The 19,244-nt window shown below is 44.9% G+C and overlaps 1 protein-coding gene across 9 annotated transcripts in view; it reads right to left on the bottom strand.

Annotated features, from left to right (window-relative positions):
• The window catches only part of MAPK8IP3 (mitogen-activated protein kinase 8 interacting protein 3), a 156,264-nt gene extending 145,900 nt beyond the window's left edge, over positions 1 to 10,364 (bottom strand). For 7 of the 9 annotated variants that reach the window (XM_084641154.1, XM_084641155.1, XM_084641152.1 and 4 more), the window contains exon 1: positions 8,243 to 10,364. In XM_084641154.1, the coding sequence (XP_084497280.1) occupies positions 8,243 to 8,797 (555 nt within the window). In that variant the 5' untranslated portion in view covers positions 8,798 to 10,364. The remainder of the gene's footprint in view (positions 1 to 8,242) is intronic. The other 2 variants (XM_084641160.1, XM_084641158.1) reach the window with 1 other exon arrangement.
• Positions 10,365 to 19,244: the final 8,880 nt, after the last annotated feature.

Genomic DNA, 19,244 nt, shown 5'->3' with positions numbered 1-19,244 from the left:
GTGTAGATGCAGCTAGATCAATGGACCTAGCTACCATCTGACCCCCAACACTCAGGGAGGTGGTGTTCCTACAATGACAGAAAAATCCCTTTCATAACACTAGACTGTGTCTATAGTATGGGGTTATGCTGGCATTGCTACAATAGCGATGCTGCTGCTATAGTACCCGTAGTGTAGACATGGCCTACGTCTTGGAGTGGAGGAGGAAACAGAACCACCAAGATGCAATATGACTCCTGAGTAATCTGTGATCTTCACTTTGTCCTTCCTCTGCACATCCCCTCTGCCCGAACACACACTCACACTCACGCTTTGGGTCTGTTTATGACCTTCATTTTGTGGGACACATTGACCATATTGTTAGATCTTTGGGGCAAGAACTATTTCTTTACTAGTTTTTGCAGGGCAGCCTGCACATGTTTGGATGCTTGACAAATCACAATGCCAGAACACAGAGGACTTGCTTGTTAGTTCAACAGAAAGAAAAGTTTAGATTTTTTTCCAGGGCTGCAGTTTTTCTTTTGCAGATTAAAGTATTCTGAAATTCCAGTGCCAGAGCTCTTTACAGTAGGAACACTATGGACCTGTCATCTCTGACACAATCCCCTTGGCCTGGGATTTTCAAAGGAGCCTGTTTATTATTATTATATTGTTAAGGTTGCAAGTTGCAGTGGGGGAGGTTTAGATTGGATATTAGGAAAAACTTTTTCACTAAGAGGGTGGTGAAACACTGGAATGCGTTACCTAGGGAGGTGGTAGAATCTCCTTCCTTAGAGGTTTTTAAGGTCAGGCTTGACAAAGCCCTGGCTGGGATGATTTAACTGGGAATTGGTCCTGCTTTGAGCAGGGGGTTGGACTAGATGACCTTCTGGGGTCCCTTCCAACCCTGATATTCTATGATTCTATGATTCTAAGGTCTACAGTGTGCTAGAAGCAATCCACAAACAGTCCCCCCAAAGCAAACTATCATTACCCTGGTGTATTTATTATCATAAACAAAGGGAGTTGGTGCCAAAGCTCATTGAACTTCAGTGGGAACTGGGTGTCTACCTCCCTTTGGCTCTTTTGAAAATCTCAGCTTAAAGTTACTAGTTTTCATGGTGATGTTTCCCCATGGATTTGCAGAGAGGATTTCTCAAATGTTTGATTAAACTGTTTTAGAACTGATTTTAAAAACTAGAATAGGTGAGGAATGCCACTAAGGAATTCCCATACTAGGTACATAGGTTGGCTCTACAAAGAGGATAATCTGGTTCATACAAATAATGAAGAATTTCACCACAGCAACATCTGAGTTGATGCTCTGTCAGACACTTTTTATGATAATTTTTTAAATTTTATTTGGCCAAATTCATTTCCAAAAGTACCATGGGACAAAGATTAAAGAATTAGAAAGCCTGCTACCTTCTTGGCCTTTCCTTATTATCTAGTCCCTCTCTCCAAACCAGAAAAATGATATGTCCCTGTTTCCTACATCTGGAATGCTCCAAAGATAACCTTGGAAAATTCACTCAGTAGTGAACAGATTGTTGCATTTCATCAAGAGAAGATGTCAGTGGAGCATATTTGGAGTTTACAGTGTGTCATATTTAGTTGTGTGTGTTGAGGGGTACTTGACTATGGCTTTCGTTTATTAATGCCTGGGAACACAATCATTTTGAACTGATTTTTACATAAAAGTAATTCCTCATATTATTTGAATTTCTAAGTTCAGATTTTTTTAAGTAATGGTAACAATCATAAATACTAATAAAAAGATTGACTTTAAAAATATTTGTATTTAGGATTCATGTAGATGGTCCTTCATTACCATAATCTGTGAACCTTCCACACACTTAAAAATAGACATTTGTACTCTGTTCCCAGACTGTAGGAAAAATAGCCTGATTGGTGTATGAGCTTTAGTTGTATTTGTCTGTACGTTTGAGCAGGTGTGTTGTGTCCATTAGAAAACTCTTTGGCACTCACTAAGTCTATTCAGTATATCAGAAGAGTTGCTCCTGATTGATAGGAGGTATACATCTCCCCTCTGCCCCCCACCTAACCAGGGTGGAATATTCTGCCTCTGAGAGATTATCACTGCCCAGCCTAGGCAGTGGTAGACCAAGGCCCAGAGAGCAAACCAGGGTGTTCTGTGTTTAACAAGACATTACACTGTTGCCAAACTCAATTTAAATCCCTATTTCTGTCCCACACATAAACCTCATCCAAGTTCTGCTAATTTTGTCCTCTCTGATCAAACAGTGCACAAACAAGGATATAAATAAAATCAAGTCAGGTATTTGAAACACATAATGGAGAGTTGGAGAGGGTAATATGTTGCTCCCAAGCTGCTTTAGATGATCTCTCCATTTACCTCAAGCTGACAGAAGAGAAAGAAGGAAAGGAAGCAATTTAAAGCTGCTTCTTCAGACACTCCTTAAGCCAGTAACCAGCCCCCACACCTGTCCTCACAGGGCAGGAGGGCATACCTTACTTTATTTACTTTCAGCTGAGTAATATCACTGCATCTTTTGAGGGAGAAGAGGAATTCATTTCATTGCTTTGTTTTTACCATGGATAAAGAAGAAAAAAGCAAAAAGTAACTGACACTAACGCAATACACAATCTGATCATAGAATATCAGGGTTGGAAGGGACCTCAGGAGGTCATCTAGTCCAACCCCCTGCTCAAAGACCAATCCCCAACTAAATCATCCCAGCCAGGGCTTTGTCAAGCCTGACCTTAAAAACCTCAAAAGAAGAAGATTCAACCATCTCCCTAGGTAATGCATTCCAGTGCTTCACCACCTCCTAGTGAAAAAGTTTTTCCCAATATCCAACCTAAACCTCCCCCACTGCAACTTGAGACCATTACTCCTTGTTCTGTCATCTGCTACCACTGAGAACAGTCTAGATCCATCCTATTTGGAACCCCCTTTCAGGTAGCTGAAAGCAGCTATCAAATCCCCCCTCATTCTTCTCTTCTGCAGACTAAACAATCCCAGTTCCCTCAGCCTCTCCTCATAAGTCATGTGTTCCAGTCCCCTGATGTTGGTATCAATCACACTATTGACTCTATGTTTGTTATTGCTAAAGGGAATAGTTACTCCTCTTATTTGCCCACAACATAAGTCAGATGAAAGGGGAAAATGAAACATTTTACCTCCACTGAATATTTATTGAGGTCTGAATTTGAAATTGCAGGATTTCCAGGAAACTTGGTTTTTTGATTACATCCAGTATTGAATTTTAATCATAACTTGTGAAAACCTAGTGAGCTCTAAACCCAAATACAGTTCTGACTAGAGGGACAGATAGGAAGATACTATGTTAAATACTTGACCAACACTTGGAATTTTTTAGACCATCCCATCATAGCCACTCAGTCATACTCCTTTTTATTTCTGATTAGTTGAAAGGGCAGGTCACAAAATCTGCTTACGTTTGAAGTCTATAACAAGTCAGATGGAAAGTGTCGTAATTCAAAAATTTAACATTTATACATTCAGCAGGGAAAAAAAAAAAATCTAGTCTCAGAGAAATTTCTCAGTGTTTTCCAACAAATTTCCAGGATCAGTAGCCATCCTGTTTCAAGACTAAAAAGATTAAAAACAATAATGTTTAACAAAAGAACTCAAAAGACAACATAAACACAGAGATTGTGCTGCTCATTCTGTGGGTGAAATTCAATGCACCCATCTCTCCTATTCATCTTCACTCATGTCAATGCCTGCAACCAACAGGAGCGGGTGAATAGGGGTCTGAAGAATATAAAGGGAATGGCACTTAGTTATTAGTATAGTATGATGGGCCGAGTCTCTTTTTATATAGAGTCTGCTAGAATGTTTTTCGTCTTTTGTGGTATGAGATCACCACCAATCTGCAGAAATTTACATCAAGCAACTATTTCTGAGGTCAGATTGCAGGATGGGGCAAGAGTAAGTTCTTTCCTAGACTGTGAGATTCACATCACTAAGACGGAAAAAACCAAGACAATTAAGAAAAAAAGTCACAAGGGAGAGAAACAGATCTTTGAGTATACACCATAGCTACAATCTAATAGACAAACTTTTTTACTGTCTCCTAGATACCTTACAAGAAAATTAGAGTGTGGGGATAGGGGAGACAGTGTATAAAAGTGTCCCTCAACAGGGCAGGTAGAGCCATATTTCAAAAGGTATTTGGGCACCTACAAATGTTGATAGGAGCATAGTGGGACTTTCAAAAGCTGCCAACTTGCTTAGGCCCTTCTGAAAATTGCACTAGGAGCCTATTTGTATCTTAAGGCACCTAAATATCTTTGAAAAGCTGACCTAAAGTAACCACTGGCCAGTCTCCAATAGGATTTAATGATACATTTATATTTTTCCCCACAAACATTTAGAAACAAACAACTGAGATATCATAAATCATCACACAAGAACAAAATAGTCAATTGTCAAAAAGTTTTTGTTTTTTTTAAAAAGAAAGAGGAGGATCGGGGAAATCCTAAATGGTGGCTACCTAAAATTACAAAAACACATGCCTGAAAAGTAATATTTTTATTGGCTGTGGGAACTAGGAAGGAATGGTGGCCAGACGCTTAAGGGCAGTGAGTTCCACATATTAGTGGCAACCCCTGCAAAGGCCCAGTCAATCGCCATTCTAGACCCTTAAAAAGGCTGAGGGGATCAGAGCACAGAAACACACACAAGAAGTCAAGAGGAGGTCTCAAAGATAGTAGCTTCCAGCAGGCTATATTTTAAAATCAACTTGTTAACAGGTTCTAGGGCTAATAGAAGGGAAAATGTCACATCACAGGCCCACTCTGGAGCGGTCCTCACCAGCTCCAGTGTCAGATCGGACAGGGGCTTTGAAAGTAGAAGAAATCTTTGAGACTCTGATGGCTTGGCGAACACATGTTTCTGGTAGTGAATTAAAGGGCATGTAATGCAAAATACAAATAGCTGAGTTTTCAGCAGGTATTTCAAGCCTGACTCCTAAAGTTAAAAGCAAAGGATTAAACTAATCCTTATTTAGCTAATGCAAACAAAACCTTTCAAATGTAGCAGCTTGAAAGTTTGATTAGGCAAGAAGCGAACTTTACTGTTCAGAAATAAGAAGTCACAATTGCTGAGATTGCTCATTTAAAATCAAAATGGATTTTTTTGGTGGCAATTTTCCAGTGGATGCTGCTTATAGACCTTGAACTTCAGTCAAGAGAGCAGAGCATAAAAGCTTTTCACTGGAAAGTTAGACCTACCATTGATATGTGCCAATCTGAGTTCTGTTCTATGGAGTTCAAGAGGCTTTAACCAGCGGTGCAAGGAAAAGATGGAGTTATGATACCCTCTCTTCTTTAAACATGTTAGGAAACATTCTTGTTTTCCAAGCCCTCAGCTCCAATCACTTTTCTAGATTTCTTTTTCTTTTCTAGATTTCTAGAGAAGACTTACACCCAACGAAGCTGGCCAATACTCTAAATCTCTGAAAGCAGGATGAAGTAGGGGGACCAGATGTCCCGATTTTATAGGGAAAGTCCCGATTTTGGGGTCTTTTTCTTATATAGGCTCCTATTACCCCCTACCCCGTCACAATTTTTCACATTTGCTGTCTGGTCACCCTAGGATGAAGTAACTCCATAATGATATAATTTTGATACTAATGCACACATTTTCCTTGAGCATGAGATACTTAAAGTTCACACCAAACTGTAAAATTAAAGGGGGGACATAGTTTAAAAAGATTAAAAGTGAAATAACATGAATGATCTAGTATATCTTTGTATGCAGTGCTGTAGCCATGTTGGTCTCAAGATATTAGAGACACAAGGTGGATGAGGTAATAACTTTTATTGGACCAAATCTGTGTGGCGTGAAAGTTTGTCTCTCTCACCAACAGAAGTTGGTCCAAAATGGTAAAAAATAAATCAACATGATCCTGGGTTAATTAAGGGACAATAATTTGACTGTTGGGAGGGTGGGGGGGAGGGAAGGGCTGATGCAACTGGATGGATTTCATTCCCTACAGTTCAGAAACTGCTGTTTTGAAAAGGCTCCACAGAGTGCTTGGATGAGCTGTAAAAGTGGAGGAGCCGCTCTTGGAATTAGTAGTGGCAGGAGCACAGGCAGCAAGAGGGAGGTGTGGAACTGAGCTATTCTTTCCCTCCCAGGCTCCTGTTGGGTCTTAGTGATCAAGGAATTTTGCTCCTCTTTCAGCCAGGTGATTGTGTCTCTCATGAGCTACTTCCAGGCTGTTCCCCATCAACTTAATTGCACTGCTCTAGACATGGCTAAGATAAGAGTTTCAGCGTAGCAGCTTATTTTCAAATAAATTTGTTAGTCTCTAAGGTGCCACAAGTACTCCTTTTCTTTTTAAGATAAGAGTGGAACTGGCAGCCAGCAAACCTTACATTTTGGGTTGCAGAAGCCATGTTATTAAGGCCCAAAGTGTAGGTCTGGTAAAAAATAAATTCTTTTAGAATTAGAGACCAATATCTTGAGAAAGTTGTTTTTACTCCAAATGAACAGCTTATTGTTTAGATTTAAAAGCATTTCCAAACATTACATCACTGTGTAGCCACTAGCCTAATGAAGTGACACGGACTACCATTGTTGAACCAAATTGAGTGAAGTATAAAAAGTAAACTGATTTTTTAAATTTCTTTGTTCTCATCAGAAACAAATATTAGCAGCATAGGTTCCAAGTGGTTTATTTTGTTATTTTTTAAAACTACATTCTTCAAATTCACGGAACCCCAGTTACTTTGTTTGTTAGTTTATTCTCCTCTTTCTTGCTTTTAAGTTGGCAACAATTATTTTAATAGCGAAGCTTCACCAAATGCTGACCTCTCGACTTCGTTTACTTTCATACTGATCTTCAATGGATCCTGCCTACTCACACAATACAATCCTAGATTCAGGGACAAAGGAAAAGACGATTGTCTGATTGATCTTATCTCACTTTAAAAATTAAGGTAAAAGTCTCCAGGATATGTTTGCAGGGAATGTAAGGTCACAGCTGTCAAGAACATTTATGGCTCTGGAACAATGAAATCAGGAGTATATCTAATCACAGCTAAGGGACAACACTTAAAAATACATGATGTATGCCACACATTGATAGCATCCTAGCTGTAGAACAAGGTGTTCTTGTCGAAAGATATTCCAGAATTATTAGGTCTTCCCACTGCATGTCAAACTTCTTTACAATCACCACTGCTTTTCCCTGTCCTGCCTTCATCCCCAAGTTTGTCCATATTGCATGCTAATGTGATGTGTGTGTGTGTATGGGGGGGGGGGGTGGAATCACTATTAGAGATTGGAATGAAAACACTTTGACCGTCTACATTTTACTTAAGAGAGATAGGAACCAGGGCCTGCCAATATAAGAGAAAAGATTTACTCCTGCCTTGCCTATGGCCAATCCACAGAACATTTCTGCCCCCTACAATGTAGGACGCACCCGATATGACTCAACAACAAGCCTACAGTTAAAAGACTGACAATATAACCAAATGATCAAGTTACCTCACCCTAAACCAAACCTCACAGCTGTCAATCCCTTTGAGTGGCTCAGGCAAGAAGTACTTGTGGCACCTTAGAGACTAACCAATTTATTTGAGCATGAGCTTTCCTGAGCTACAGCTAAAATCCATGGAGCTCCACTTCCATCACCGCACTCATTTACAGTTGGCAGACACAGCACTGCCCCTACAACAAGCAACTTGAGCTCTTGGCTCCTCTTCTAACGTTTACAAACGAGAGTTCCCACGCTAGATGCAGCAATGACACTTTGCTACTGGTACCCGAACAAGCTAGATGCTTTTCTGCCATGGCACTGTGCTCCTCGGAAAGCAGCTGGCACGCATCCCCTCTTCTCCCATCCCAGCTGCACTGGAGCCGGAAAGGGAGTCCTAGGGTGGGAGGAGCAAACTGGCTGAGTCAGCCCCCAGCTGTGGGGTAAAGAATTCAGGGTACCCGGGGGTCCTTGGGGAAGGAGGTCGTGGCCGCGCCGGGGATGAGAGAGACCCTGGTTGCTGTCTCGGAGGGGGCCAGGCTGCCCCCCGGAGATGACCGGGTGCCGAGGATAAAGGAGGGGGGGATCCAGCGGTGCGGGCTCCCTGGCTAGGGTGGCGCAGGCCTCTCCCAGCCCGATCCCTGGAGGCATCCCGCAGCGGCTGGCGCAGAGCCCGCCCCCGCTCCTAATGGATGGCCGGCGCGGCGCGGCGCGGCGCGGCGGCCCGGCCCGCAGGCGCTGGTCAAGCAGCGGCCCAGGCTCACCTCCTCTGCCTGCTTGCGCAGCGCCTTCTCGCGCTCGTACTGCGTGAGCAGCTGCTCGTTGTCCTCCCGCAGCAGCTCCAGCTCCACCTCGTGCTCCTGGTTGTCGGTGAGCACCGAGTCCAGGTTCTCCAGCACAGTCACCACCAGCGGCATCAGCTCCTTCACCACCTCCTCGTCGTAGCAGCGGATGAGCCGCTCGAACTCGCGGTAGATGCTGTTAGCTAGGCCCGACACCCGCTCCGACATCACCGAGCCCGAGCAGTAATCGTCCCCCGGGTACCCCCCCACGCCGCCATCGTCCAGCTGGATCTCCAGCATCCTGCTGCCTGCCGGGCTCCAGGGAGAGCGCCGCCGCCGAGGCACCTGCCGCTGCCGCTGCCGCCGAGCCTGCCTCCGCTTCCCCTTGGACGTCGAGGCTAAGGCTGCCGCCGGGCTGTGCCCGTCCTCCTCTCCCTGCGCCAATGGGCACTCCCAGCGCCGCCTCCTACGTGCTGTGTCATCGCCAGCTCCACACACGGGGGAGGGGACCAGGCCTCTCCGGCCGAGGCTACCCATAAGGAAGGCAATATAATCATACACTGAAGGGTTAAAAGTAAACTCCGCTCCATCCTCACTCTCCCTCCAAAACCCCCTACTCCACCCTTTTATGCAAGAAGACCTGCAGTAGTCCTGGTAACAACAATGATCCTGGGGTAGTTTTTACTAATGAAACGGGCCCCATCTGTTTAAGGAGTTAACCAAAAGGGACCCAGATAGTCTGTTTGTTAATTAGAAAGCTTCAAGGGGGGCAGGGGAAGGTTATCGCAGTAAATTAAATACTTACATGGTTCTCGATTTAAGGACTCACTATTTAGTATACTAGGTACTGTATAGCATATAGCAAAACCAGGGTCTCTGTCCCCAATCTCGGCAGACTGGATGAGTTTCATCTCTACTAGACAGACATTATCTTTGCATTTATGTCATTTGCACAACCGCCCATGCCCCCTCAAATATCTAGGTGCTAGCAGAGTCCAGTCTTGTAATACAACCCACAGGATACACTGAAGTCTACCTGAAACTAGATATTCAAGGCTTGGTGGGTTTCTTGCCTCAGGGGTTCATTGAAGAGTTATCTAAACTCAAGGACTGCACACAAAATGCACAAGCTGGAGTAGTAACCTGCATGATTGCTGCAAAGGTGCGACTAAGGGGTACAAAATGAGAGATCCCCACCATGAAGGCACCCTAACCATTTGATTGAGATGGACCCAATGCAGCATCTTGACCTGAACAGCAAAGCTGTATTATATGCTGGGATCCTGTTATCATGGTAAACTACATCAGCTCTGTGTTCGTGGCGAACCAGGGCACAGTACCCAGCCTGTCTGACTCACGAAAGACCTTCCCTGCCCCCCAGCCTCTGCTTGAACCAAAACCAATCAGAAGAAAGACTTACAAAAAGCAATGAAAAGGCAGTTGGAGACACACCTAAACCCCTGAGACAAGGGTGACAGGATTAAGGAAACTCCCCTAGTATCATTTGCATTGAAGATGGGACAGGGAGGCATGGAGAACAGAGATTCCAAGGCAAGAACTGCATGGAACTCTGGGACCAGAACAGCAGGGAAGCGCTGCATGATGGGGGATCTCTGCTCCAGATGTTAATGAACCCACACCTGCATACACACAGCTCAGTAGTTATCAGACCAATTCTAGTAATAAATCCTTTATTGGTATCCAAAATAGTGAAGCTCCCTAATTGCATTGTGAACTCCCTCCAAGGAGCACCGTACATAGCCAGGAATGATCAGATCTTATTGTCTAGCCTGAACAAAACAACTTTGGTATACTCCCTTGAGCCATCAGTTTACCCATAAATAAATCTAGTGTTCTCCCGTGAACCATTGTTGTTTCCCTATAAAAACCGCTACCCATGCTCAAGTAAGTGTTCTGATGCCTGAATACAAAATCTGCATCAGTTGCATTGGGACTTCATCTTCTCCTGACTGATCGTGCTGTGGGCTCTGACTGTCTCCAGCACTCCGGACCCTCAGCTACCACCACTGCCCGGGACCCCCAATTGATTCAAGCTTCACGGAGTGGTGAGAACCCAGCTCTCTCTCTCTCTCTCGGTATAGCCTTCTGAGCCCAATTTGTGTGATCAGTTACAGTTTTCTAAACCTGACTTTTATAATCAAATTTAAGTTAGATTTAATATTATAACTGTTTCGTTTGTTTGGCTCCCCTATGGTTATTACCTGGCAATAAATATCTTGGTTAAGCTGGTTGCTTCTCTCTCTCTTTCTCTCTCTCTCTCTCTCTCCCTCTCCCCCTCGTGGGTGTTCTTTGGCTTCCTCATTCGCTCTGCAGCAACACTCCTCATACCAAAGCTAAAGACCCCTGCAGCGCCCAAAAATCCTGTGGTGTTTGCTCATCAAGTGGGTTACTACCAGAACAATTGTAACGTGAAAGTAGGGAGAGGGACATGCTGAACCTGGGACATATGAGGATGGCAGCTTGGAAGTGCTGCTTGACCCAGCCTGCTCAGGCGTGCTCTGTTCCGGTGCGGGGCCCATGACCTATGAGGGTGACAACTCGGAAATGCTGCTTGATCCAGCCTACTGAGTCCAGGGTCATATAAGGGGTCAGCTTGGGAGTGCTGATTAACCTCCATTGGGAGGGAACTTGCAGCAGGGAGAAGTACAGCTCCGTATGATAACACAATAACACAAGCCGTACATTGATAGAACTACAGACCTCCCTCACCCAGAAGAGTAACCCTAATAAATGAGCATACCCCAAAGTAATGGCCAAATCTGGTAACAGTATTATATGCTGGGATCCTGTTATCTTATGTTAAAGAATAAGGTAGCCTTACTGAAGCTCCAGTCTCATATTTTGGTCTTCACATTTTATCCCTGCTGAAATTCAAATCCAGTTCTTCACATCAATATTCTGGACATCAGAAGGAAGTTTTATCAAGGCAAACAGTCATTCCAGGTCTGGAATTATGAATTAAGTTACAGAACAGAGTGGCCCATTTAAGGAAGAGGAGTATTTTCTGTGTAAATAAGTTTAAATGATATAAATTAGTTCGTTTTTACCTACTTTACACTTTTAAATTCGCCACATTCTAACAAATATGCAAGATATTTTACCTAAATTACCAATTACAACAAGGTTGGGAACAATCTTACTCCAGAGCAGAGAAATCAGGTGCAGCAACTGATCACTGCCTTCTCTTCTGTTTTCTCGACCCAACCAGGGCAGATTCACCTGATAACCCATCATATTCAGACGGAACCAGGAGTTAAGGTCAGGGAAAACCCTCAGCCCCTTCCCCAGAAACTAAGAGAGACCATGAAACAGGAACTCCACTCAATGCTAGCGTTGGGGATGATCAAAGAGTCTTTCAGTGACTGGAAAAGCCATGTATTATTGATCCCTAAACCTGATGGAACCAACCACTTTTGCATTGACTTCCACAAGGTCAACGCAGTATCAAAGTTCAATGCGTACCCGATGCCACGCGTTGATGAGCTGCTTGACCTGCTAGGAAAGGCAGAGTACATCAGCACTCTGGACTTAACAAAAGGATATTGGCAGAACCCCCTCACACCCAACTCCAGGGAAAAGACACCTCTCTCTACCCTCTTTGGTCTCTTCCAATTCAAGACCATGCCCTTCAGTTTGCGTGGGCCCCCCGGCCACATTACAGCAACTAATGGACCAAGTTCTCCACCCCCATAGCTGGTATTCAGCTGCATCCCTAGACAACATGATGATTTATAGTCATAGAATCATAGAATCATAGAATATCAGGGTTGGAAGGGACCCCAGAAGGTCATCTAGTCCAACCCCCTGCTCGAAGCAGGACCAATTCCCAGTTAAATCATCCCAGCCAGGGCTTTGTCAAGCCTGACCTTAAAAACCTCTAAGGAAGGAGATTCTACCACCTCCCTAGGTAACGCATTCCAGTGTTTCACCACCTTCTTAGTGAAAAAGTTTTTCCTAATATCCAATCTAAACCTCCCCCACTGCAACTTGAGACCATTACTCCTCGTTCTGTCATCTGCTACCATTGAGAACAGTCTAGAGCCATCCTCTTTGGAACCCCCTTTCAGGTAGTTGAAAGCAGCTATCAAATCCCCCCTCATTCTTCTCTTCTGCAGGCTAAACAGTTCATGATTTTTCCAGGGACTGAGGTGAGATGCAGAGCAAAACATCCTACCCCAGTGACTGTGGGTAGTGAAATGATAACTGTTCTGTGCATCGAACCTTGGGAGCTAGCCCCGCCTTTCAGTGGATCAATCCATAGCTGTTTTACAGGTACATCACAGAATGCACTTTTTGAACCAATCCTTTCATACCAAGATTTTAAAACCTTTAAAGCCCTTCAGAAACGGACTATCGTGGGGTGGATTATTTGAAAAACTCTAGCCAATGAGCATTTGACCTTGTGTATAAAACCATGTCATTTTTGTGAACAGCGCTTTTAAAATTGGTAGCCTAGACACAAGAGCCATGTCCTTTTACAAGATGCCTACAGATGCCAAGAAGCCAGAATTGCCTGTGGGTGCCACAGCTCATGATTAGTAGAGAAGACCCATTTACACTTATTTTGCTAAAGAGGCAGACCCGTTGCCGAACCCCGCATTTCATCCTGAAATTGAACTGAAGAAACAGGAAGCCTTTACGGACTCACTGCCAGATGTAAAAGAGGATAGTGTGAGAAAAAATTTGTTAATGGCTTTGGAGGAAGCATACTCATAGGCGGAGGTAAGGCCCTTTCTATAACAAATTGTTGAAAAATTACAGATGTTTTATAAATATTTATGGTTAAATATTTTTGTTTTTTATAGGTAGGAATGGAAGAAGAGTCTGTATACGAGGACATGGCAACCATGTGATGTCGAGAAGCAAACGATAAACCCTGAGTCACGGAAAGATGGCGACATTGTTACAGTAAAAGCAAGTGAAAGCTTTACCAGTTGTGAAAAAAAATTACATTTATACGCTTAAAAATGATTTTTTTTGTTTTTTGGACAGATCATAGAATCATAGAATATCAGGGTTGGAAGGGATCTCAGGAGGTCATCGAGTCCAACCCCCTGCTCAAAGCAGGACCAATCCCCAAATAAATCATCCCAGCCAGGGCTTTATCAAGCCTGACATTAAAACCCTCAAAGGGAGGAGATTCCACCACCTCCCTAGGTAATGCATTCCAGTGCTTCACCACCCTCCTAGTGAAAAAGATTTCCTAATATCCAACCTAAACATCCACCACTGCAACTTGAGACCATGACTCCTTGTTCTGTCATCTGCTACCACTGAGAACAGTCTGGATCCATCCTCTCTAGAACCCTCTTTCAGGTAGCTGAAAGCAGCTATCAAATCCCCCCTCATTCTTCTCTTCTGTAGACTAAACAATCCCAGTTCCCTCAGCCTCTCCTCATAAGTCATGTGTTCCAGACCCCTAATCATTTTTGTTGCTCTCCGCTAGATGCTTTCCAATTAGTCCACATCCTTCTTGTAGTGTGGGGCCCAAAACTGGACACAGTACTCCAGATGAGGCCTCACCAATGTCGAATAGAGGAGAACGATCACGTCCCTCAATCTGCTGGCAATGCCCCTACTTATACAGCCCAAAATGCCATCAGCCTTCTTGGCAACAAGGGCACACTGTTGACTCATATCCAGCTTCTCGTCCACTGTAACCCCTAGGTCCTTTACTGCAGAACTGCTGCCTAGCCATTCGGTCCCTAGTCTGTAGCGATGCATGGGATTCTTCCGCCCTAAGTGCAGGACTCTGCACTTGTCCTTGTTAAACATCATCAAATTTCTTTTGGCCCAATCCTCTAATTTGTTTAGGTCCCTCTGTATCCTATCCCTACCCTCCAGCGTATCTACCTCTCCTCCCACTTTAGTGTCATCTGCAAACTTGCTGAGGGTGCAATCCACGCCATCCTCCAGATCATTAATGAAGGTATTGAACAAAACTGGCCCCAGGACTGACCCTTGAGGTCCTCCGCTTGATACCGGCTGCCAACTAGACATGGAGCCATTGTCACTACCCGTTGAGCCCGACACTCTAGCTAGCTTTCTGTCCACCTTATAGTCCATTCATCCAGCCCATACTTCTTTAACTTGCTGGTAAGAATACTGTGGGAGACCGTATCAAAAGCTTTGCTAAAGTCAAGGAACAACACGTCCACTGCTTTCCCCTCATCCACAGAGCTAGTTATCTCATCATAGAAGGCAATTAGATTAGTCAGGCATGACTTGCCCTTGGTGAATCCATGCTGACTGTTCCTGATCACTTTCCTCTCCTCTAAGTGCTTCAGAATTGATTCCTTGAGGACTTGCTCCATGATTTTTCCAGGGACTGAGGAGAGGCTGACTGGCGTGTAGTTCCCCAGAACCTCCTTCTTCCCTTTTTTAAAGATGGGCACTACATTATCCTTTTTCCAGTCATCCAGGACCTCCCCCGATTCCCTTGAGTTTTCAAAGATAATGGCCAATGGCTCTGCAATCACATCTGCCAACTCCTTTAGCACTTTTGGATGCAGCACATCCAGCCCCATGGACTTGTGCTCGTCCAGCTTTTCTAAATAGTCCCGAACCACTTCTTTCTCCACCGACGGCTGGTCACCTCCTCCGCATGCTGTGCTGCCCAGTGCAGTAGTCTGGGAGGTGACCTTGTTCGTGAAGACAGAGGCAAAAAAAGCATTGAGTACATTAGCTTTTTCCACATCCTCTGTCACTAGGTTGCCTCCCTCATTCAGTAAGGGGCCCACACTTTCCTTGACCACCTTCTTGTTGTTAACATACCTGAAGAAACCCTTCTTGTTACTCTTAACATCTCTTGCTAGCTGCAACTCCAAGTGTGATTTGGCCTTCCTGATTTCACTCCTGCATGCCTGAATAATATTTTTGTACTCCTCCCTGGTCATTTGTCAATCTTCCACTTCTTGTAAGCTTCTTTTTTGTGTTTAAGATCAGCAAGGATTTCACTGTTAAACCAAGCTGGTTGCCTGCCATAGAATCATAGAATCATAGAATATCAGGGTTGGAAGGGACCCCTGAAGGTCATCTAGTCCAACCCCCTGCTCAAAGCAGGACCAATTCCCAGTTAAATCATCCCAGCCAGGGCTTTGTCAAGCCTGACCTTAAAAACCTCTAAGGAAGGAGATTCTACCACCTCCCTAGGTAACGCATTCCAGTGTTTCACCACCCTCACAGTGAAAAAGATTTTCCTAATATCCAATCTAAACCTCCCCCACTGCAACTTGAGACCATTACTCCTCGTTCTGTCATCTGCTACCATTGAGAACAGTCTAGAGCCATCCTCTTTGGAACCCCCTTTCAGGTAGTTGAAAGCAGCTATCAAATCCCCCCTCATTCTTCTCTTCTGCAGGCTAAATAATCCCAGCTCCCTCAGCCTCTCCTCATAAGTCATGTGTTCTAGACCCCTAATCATTTTTGTTGCCCTTCGCTGGACTCTCTCCAATTTATCCACATCCTTCTTGTAGTGTGGGGCCCAAAACTGGACACAGTACTCCAGATGAGGCCTCACCAATGTCGAATAGAGGGGAACGATCACGTCCCTCGATCTGCTCGCTATGCCCCTACTTATACATCCCAAAATGCCATTGGCCTTCTTGGCAACAAGGGCACACTGCTGACTCATATCCAGCTTCTCGTCCACTGTCACCCCTAGGTCCTTTTCCGCAGAACTGCTGCCTAGCCATTCGGTCCCTAGTCTGTAGCGGTGCATTGGATTCTTCCGTCCTAAGTGCAGGACCCTGCACTTATCCTTATTGAACCTCATCAGATTTCTTTTGGCCCAATCCTCCAATTTGTCTAGGTCCTTCTGTATCCTATCCCTCCCCTCCAGCGTATCTACCACTCCTCCCAGTTTAGTATCATCCGCAAATTTGCTGAGAGTGCAATCCACACCATCCTCCAGATCATTTATGAAGATATTGAACAAAACCGGCCCCAGGACCGACCCTTGGGGCACTCCACTTGATATCGGCTGCCAACTAGACATGGAGCCATTGATCACTACCCGTTGAGCCCGACACTCTAGCCAGCTTTCTACCCACCTTATAGTGCATTCATCCAGCCCATACTTCCTTATCTTGCTGACAAGAATACTGTGGGAGACCGTGTCAAAAGCTTTGCTAAAGTCAAGAAACAATACATCCACTGCTTTCCCTTCATCCACAGAACCAGTAATCTCATCATAAAAGGCAATTAGATTAGTCAGGCATGACCTTCCCTTGGTGAATCCATGCTGGCTGTTCCTGATCACTTTCCTCTCATGCAAGTGCTTCAGGATTGATTCTTTGAGGACCTGCTCCATGATTTTTCCAGGGACTGAGGTGAGGCTGACTGGCCTGTATTTCCCAGGATCCTCCTTCTTCCCTTTTTTAAAGATTGGCACTACATTAGCCTTTTTCCAGTCATCCGGGACTTCCCCCGTTCGCCACGAGTTTTCAAAGATAATGGCCAATGGCTCTGCAATCACAGCCGCCAATTCCTTCAGCACTCTCAGATGCAACTCGTCTGGCCCCATGGACTTGTGCACGTCCAGCTTTTCTAAATAGTCCCTAACCACCTCTATCTCCACAGAGGGCTGGCCATCTCTTCACCATTTTGTGATGCCCAGCGCAGCAGTCTGGGAGCTGACCTTGTTAGTGAAAACAGAGGCAAAAAAAGCATTGAGTACATTAGCTTTTTCCACATCCTCTGTCACTAGGTTGCCTCCCTCATTCAGTAAGGGGCCCACACTTTCCTTGGCTTTCTTCTTGTTGTCAACATACCTGAAGAAACCCTTCTTGTTACTCTTGACATCTCTTGCTAGCTGCAGCTCCAGGTGCGATTTGGCCCTTCTGATTTCATTCCTACATGCCCGAGCAATATTTTTATACTCTTCCCTGGTCATATGTCCAACCTTCCACTTCTTGTAAGCTTCTTTTTTATCTTTAAGATCCGCTAGGATTTCACCATTAAGCCAAGCTGGTCGCCTGCCATATTTACTATTCTTTCGACTCATCGGGATGGTTTGTCCCTGTAAACTCAACAGGGATTCCTTGAAATACAGCCAGCTCTCCTGGACTCCTTTCCCCTTCAAGTTAGTCCCCCAGGGGATCCTGGCCATCCGTTCCCTGAGGGAGTCGAAGTCTGCTTTCCTGAAGTCCAGGGTCCGTATCCTGCTGCTTACCTTTCTTCCCTGCGTCAGGATCCTGAACTCAACCAACTCATGGTCACTGCCTCCCAGATTCCCATCCACTTTTGCTTCCCCCAATAATTCTACCCGGTTTGTGAGCAGCAGGTCAAGAAAAGCGCCCCCCCAGTTGGCTCCTCTAGCACTTGCGCCAGGAAATTGTCCCCTACACTTTCCAAAAACTTCCTGGATTGTCTATGCACCGCTGTATTGCTCTCCCAGCAGATATCAGGAAAATTAAAGTCACCCATGAGAATCAAGGCATGCGATCTAGTAGCTTCCGTGAGCTGCCGGAAGAAAGCCTCATCTACCTCATCCCCCTGGTCCAGTGGTCTATAGCAGACTCCCACCACGACATCACCCTTGTTGCACACACTTCTAAACTTAATCCAGAGACACTCAGGTTTTTCTACAGTTTTGTACCGGAGCTCTGAGCAGTCATACTGCTCCCTTACATACAGTGCTACTCCCCCACCTTTTCTGCCTTGCCTGTCCTTCCTGAACAGTTTATAACCATCCATGACAGTACTCCAGTCATAGAATCATAGAATCATAGAATATCAGGGTTGGAAGGGACCCCAGAAGGTCATCTAGTCCAACCCCCTGCTCAAAGCAGGACCAATTCCCAGTTAAATCATCCCAGCCAGGGCTTTGTCAAGCCTGACCTTAAAAACCTCTAAGGAAGGAGATTCTACCACCTCCCTAGGTAACGCATTCCACTGTTTCACCACCCTCTTAGTGAAAAAGTTTTTCCTAATATCCAATCTAAACCTCCCCCACTGCAACTTGAGACCATTACTCCTCGTTCTGTCATCTGCTACCATTGAGAACAGTCTAGAGCCATCCTCTTTGGAACCCCCTTTCAGGTAGTTGAAAGCAGCTATCAAATCCCCCCTCATTCTTCTCTTCTGCAGGCTAAACAATCCCAGCTCCCTCAGCCTCTCCTCATAACTCATGTGTTCCAGTCCCCTAATCATTTTTGTTGCCCTTCGCTGGACTCTCTCCAATTTATCCACATCCTTCTTGAAGTGTGGGGCCCAAAACTGGACACAGTACTCCAGATGAGGCCTCACCAATGTCGAATAGAGGGGAACGATCACATCCCTCGATCTGCTCGCTATGCCCCTACTTATACATCCCAAAATGCCATTGGCCTTCTTGGCAACAAGGGCACACTGCTGACTCATATCCAGCTTCTCGTTCACTGTCACCCCTACGTCCTTTTCTGCAGAACTGCTGCCTAGCCATTCGGTCCCTAGTCTGTAGCTGTGCATTGGGTTCTTCCGTCCTAAGTGCAGGACCCTGCACTTATCCTTGTTGAACCTCATCAGATTCCTTTTGGCCCAGTCTTCCAATTGGTCTAGGTCCTTCTGTATCCTATCCCTCCCCTCCAGCGTATCTACCACTCCTCCCAGTTTAGTATCATCCGCAAATTTGCTGAGAGTGCAATCCACACCATCCTCCAGATCATTTATGAAGATATTGAATAAAACCGGCCCCAGGACCGACCCTTGGGGCACTCCACTTGATACCGGCTGCCAACTAGACATGGAGCCATTGATCACTACCCGTTGAGCCCGACAATTTAGCCAGCTTTCTACCCACCTTATAGTGCATTCATCCAGCCCATACTTCCTTAACTTGCTGACAAGAATACTATGGGAGACCGTGTCAAAAGCTTTGCTAAAGTCAAGAAACAATACATCCACTGCTTTCCCTTCATCCACAGAACCAGTAATCTCATCATAAAAGGCGATTAGATTAGTCAGGCATGACCTTCCCTTGGTG

The sequence above is a fragment of the Lepidochelys olivacea genome (assembly GCF_965140295.1).
Source record: "Lepidochelys olivacea isolate rLepOli2 genome assembly, chromosome: 10".
In the NCBI taxonomy this organism is placed as follows: Eukaryota; Metazoa; Chordata; order Testudines; family Cheloniidae; genus Lepidochelys; species Lepidochelys olivacea.
The sequence above is the reverse complement of the archived record's forward strand: the minus strand, read 5'-3'. Positions and strand labels throughout refer to the sequence as shown.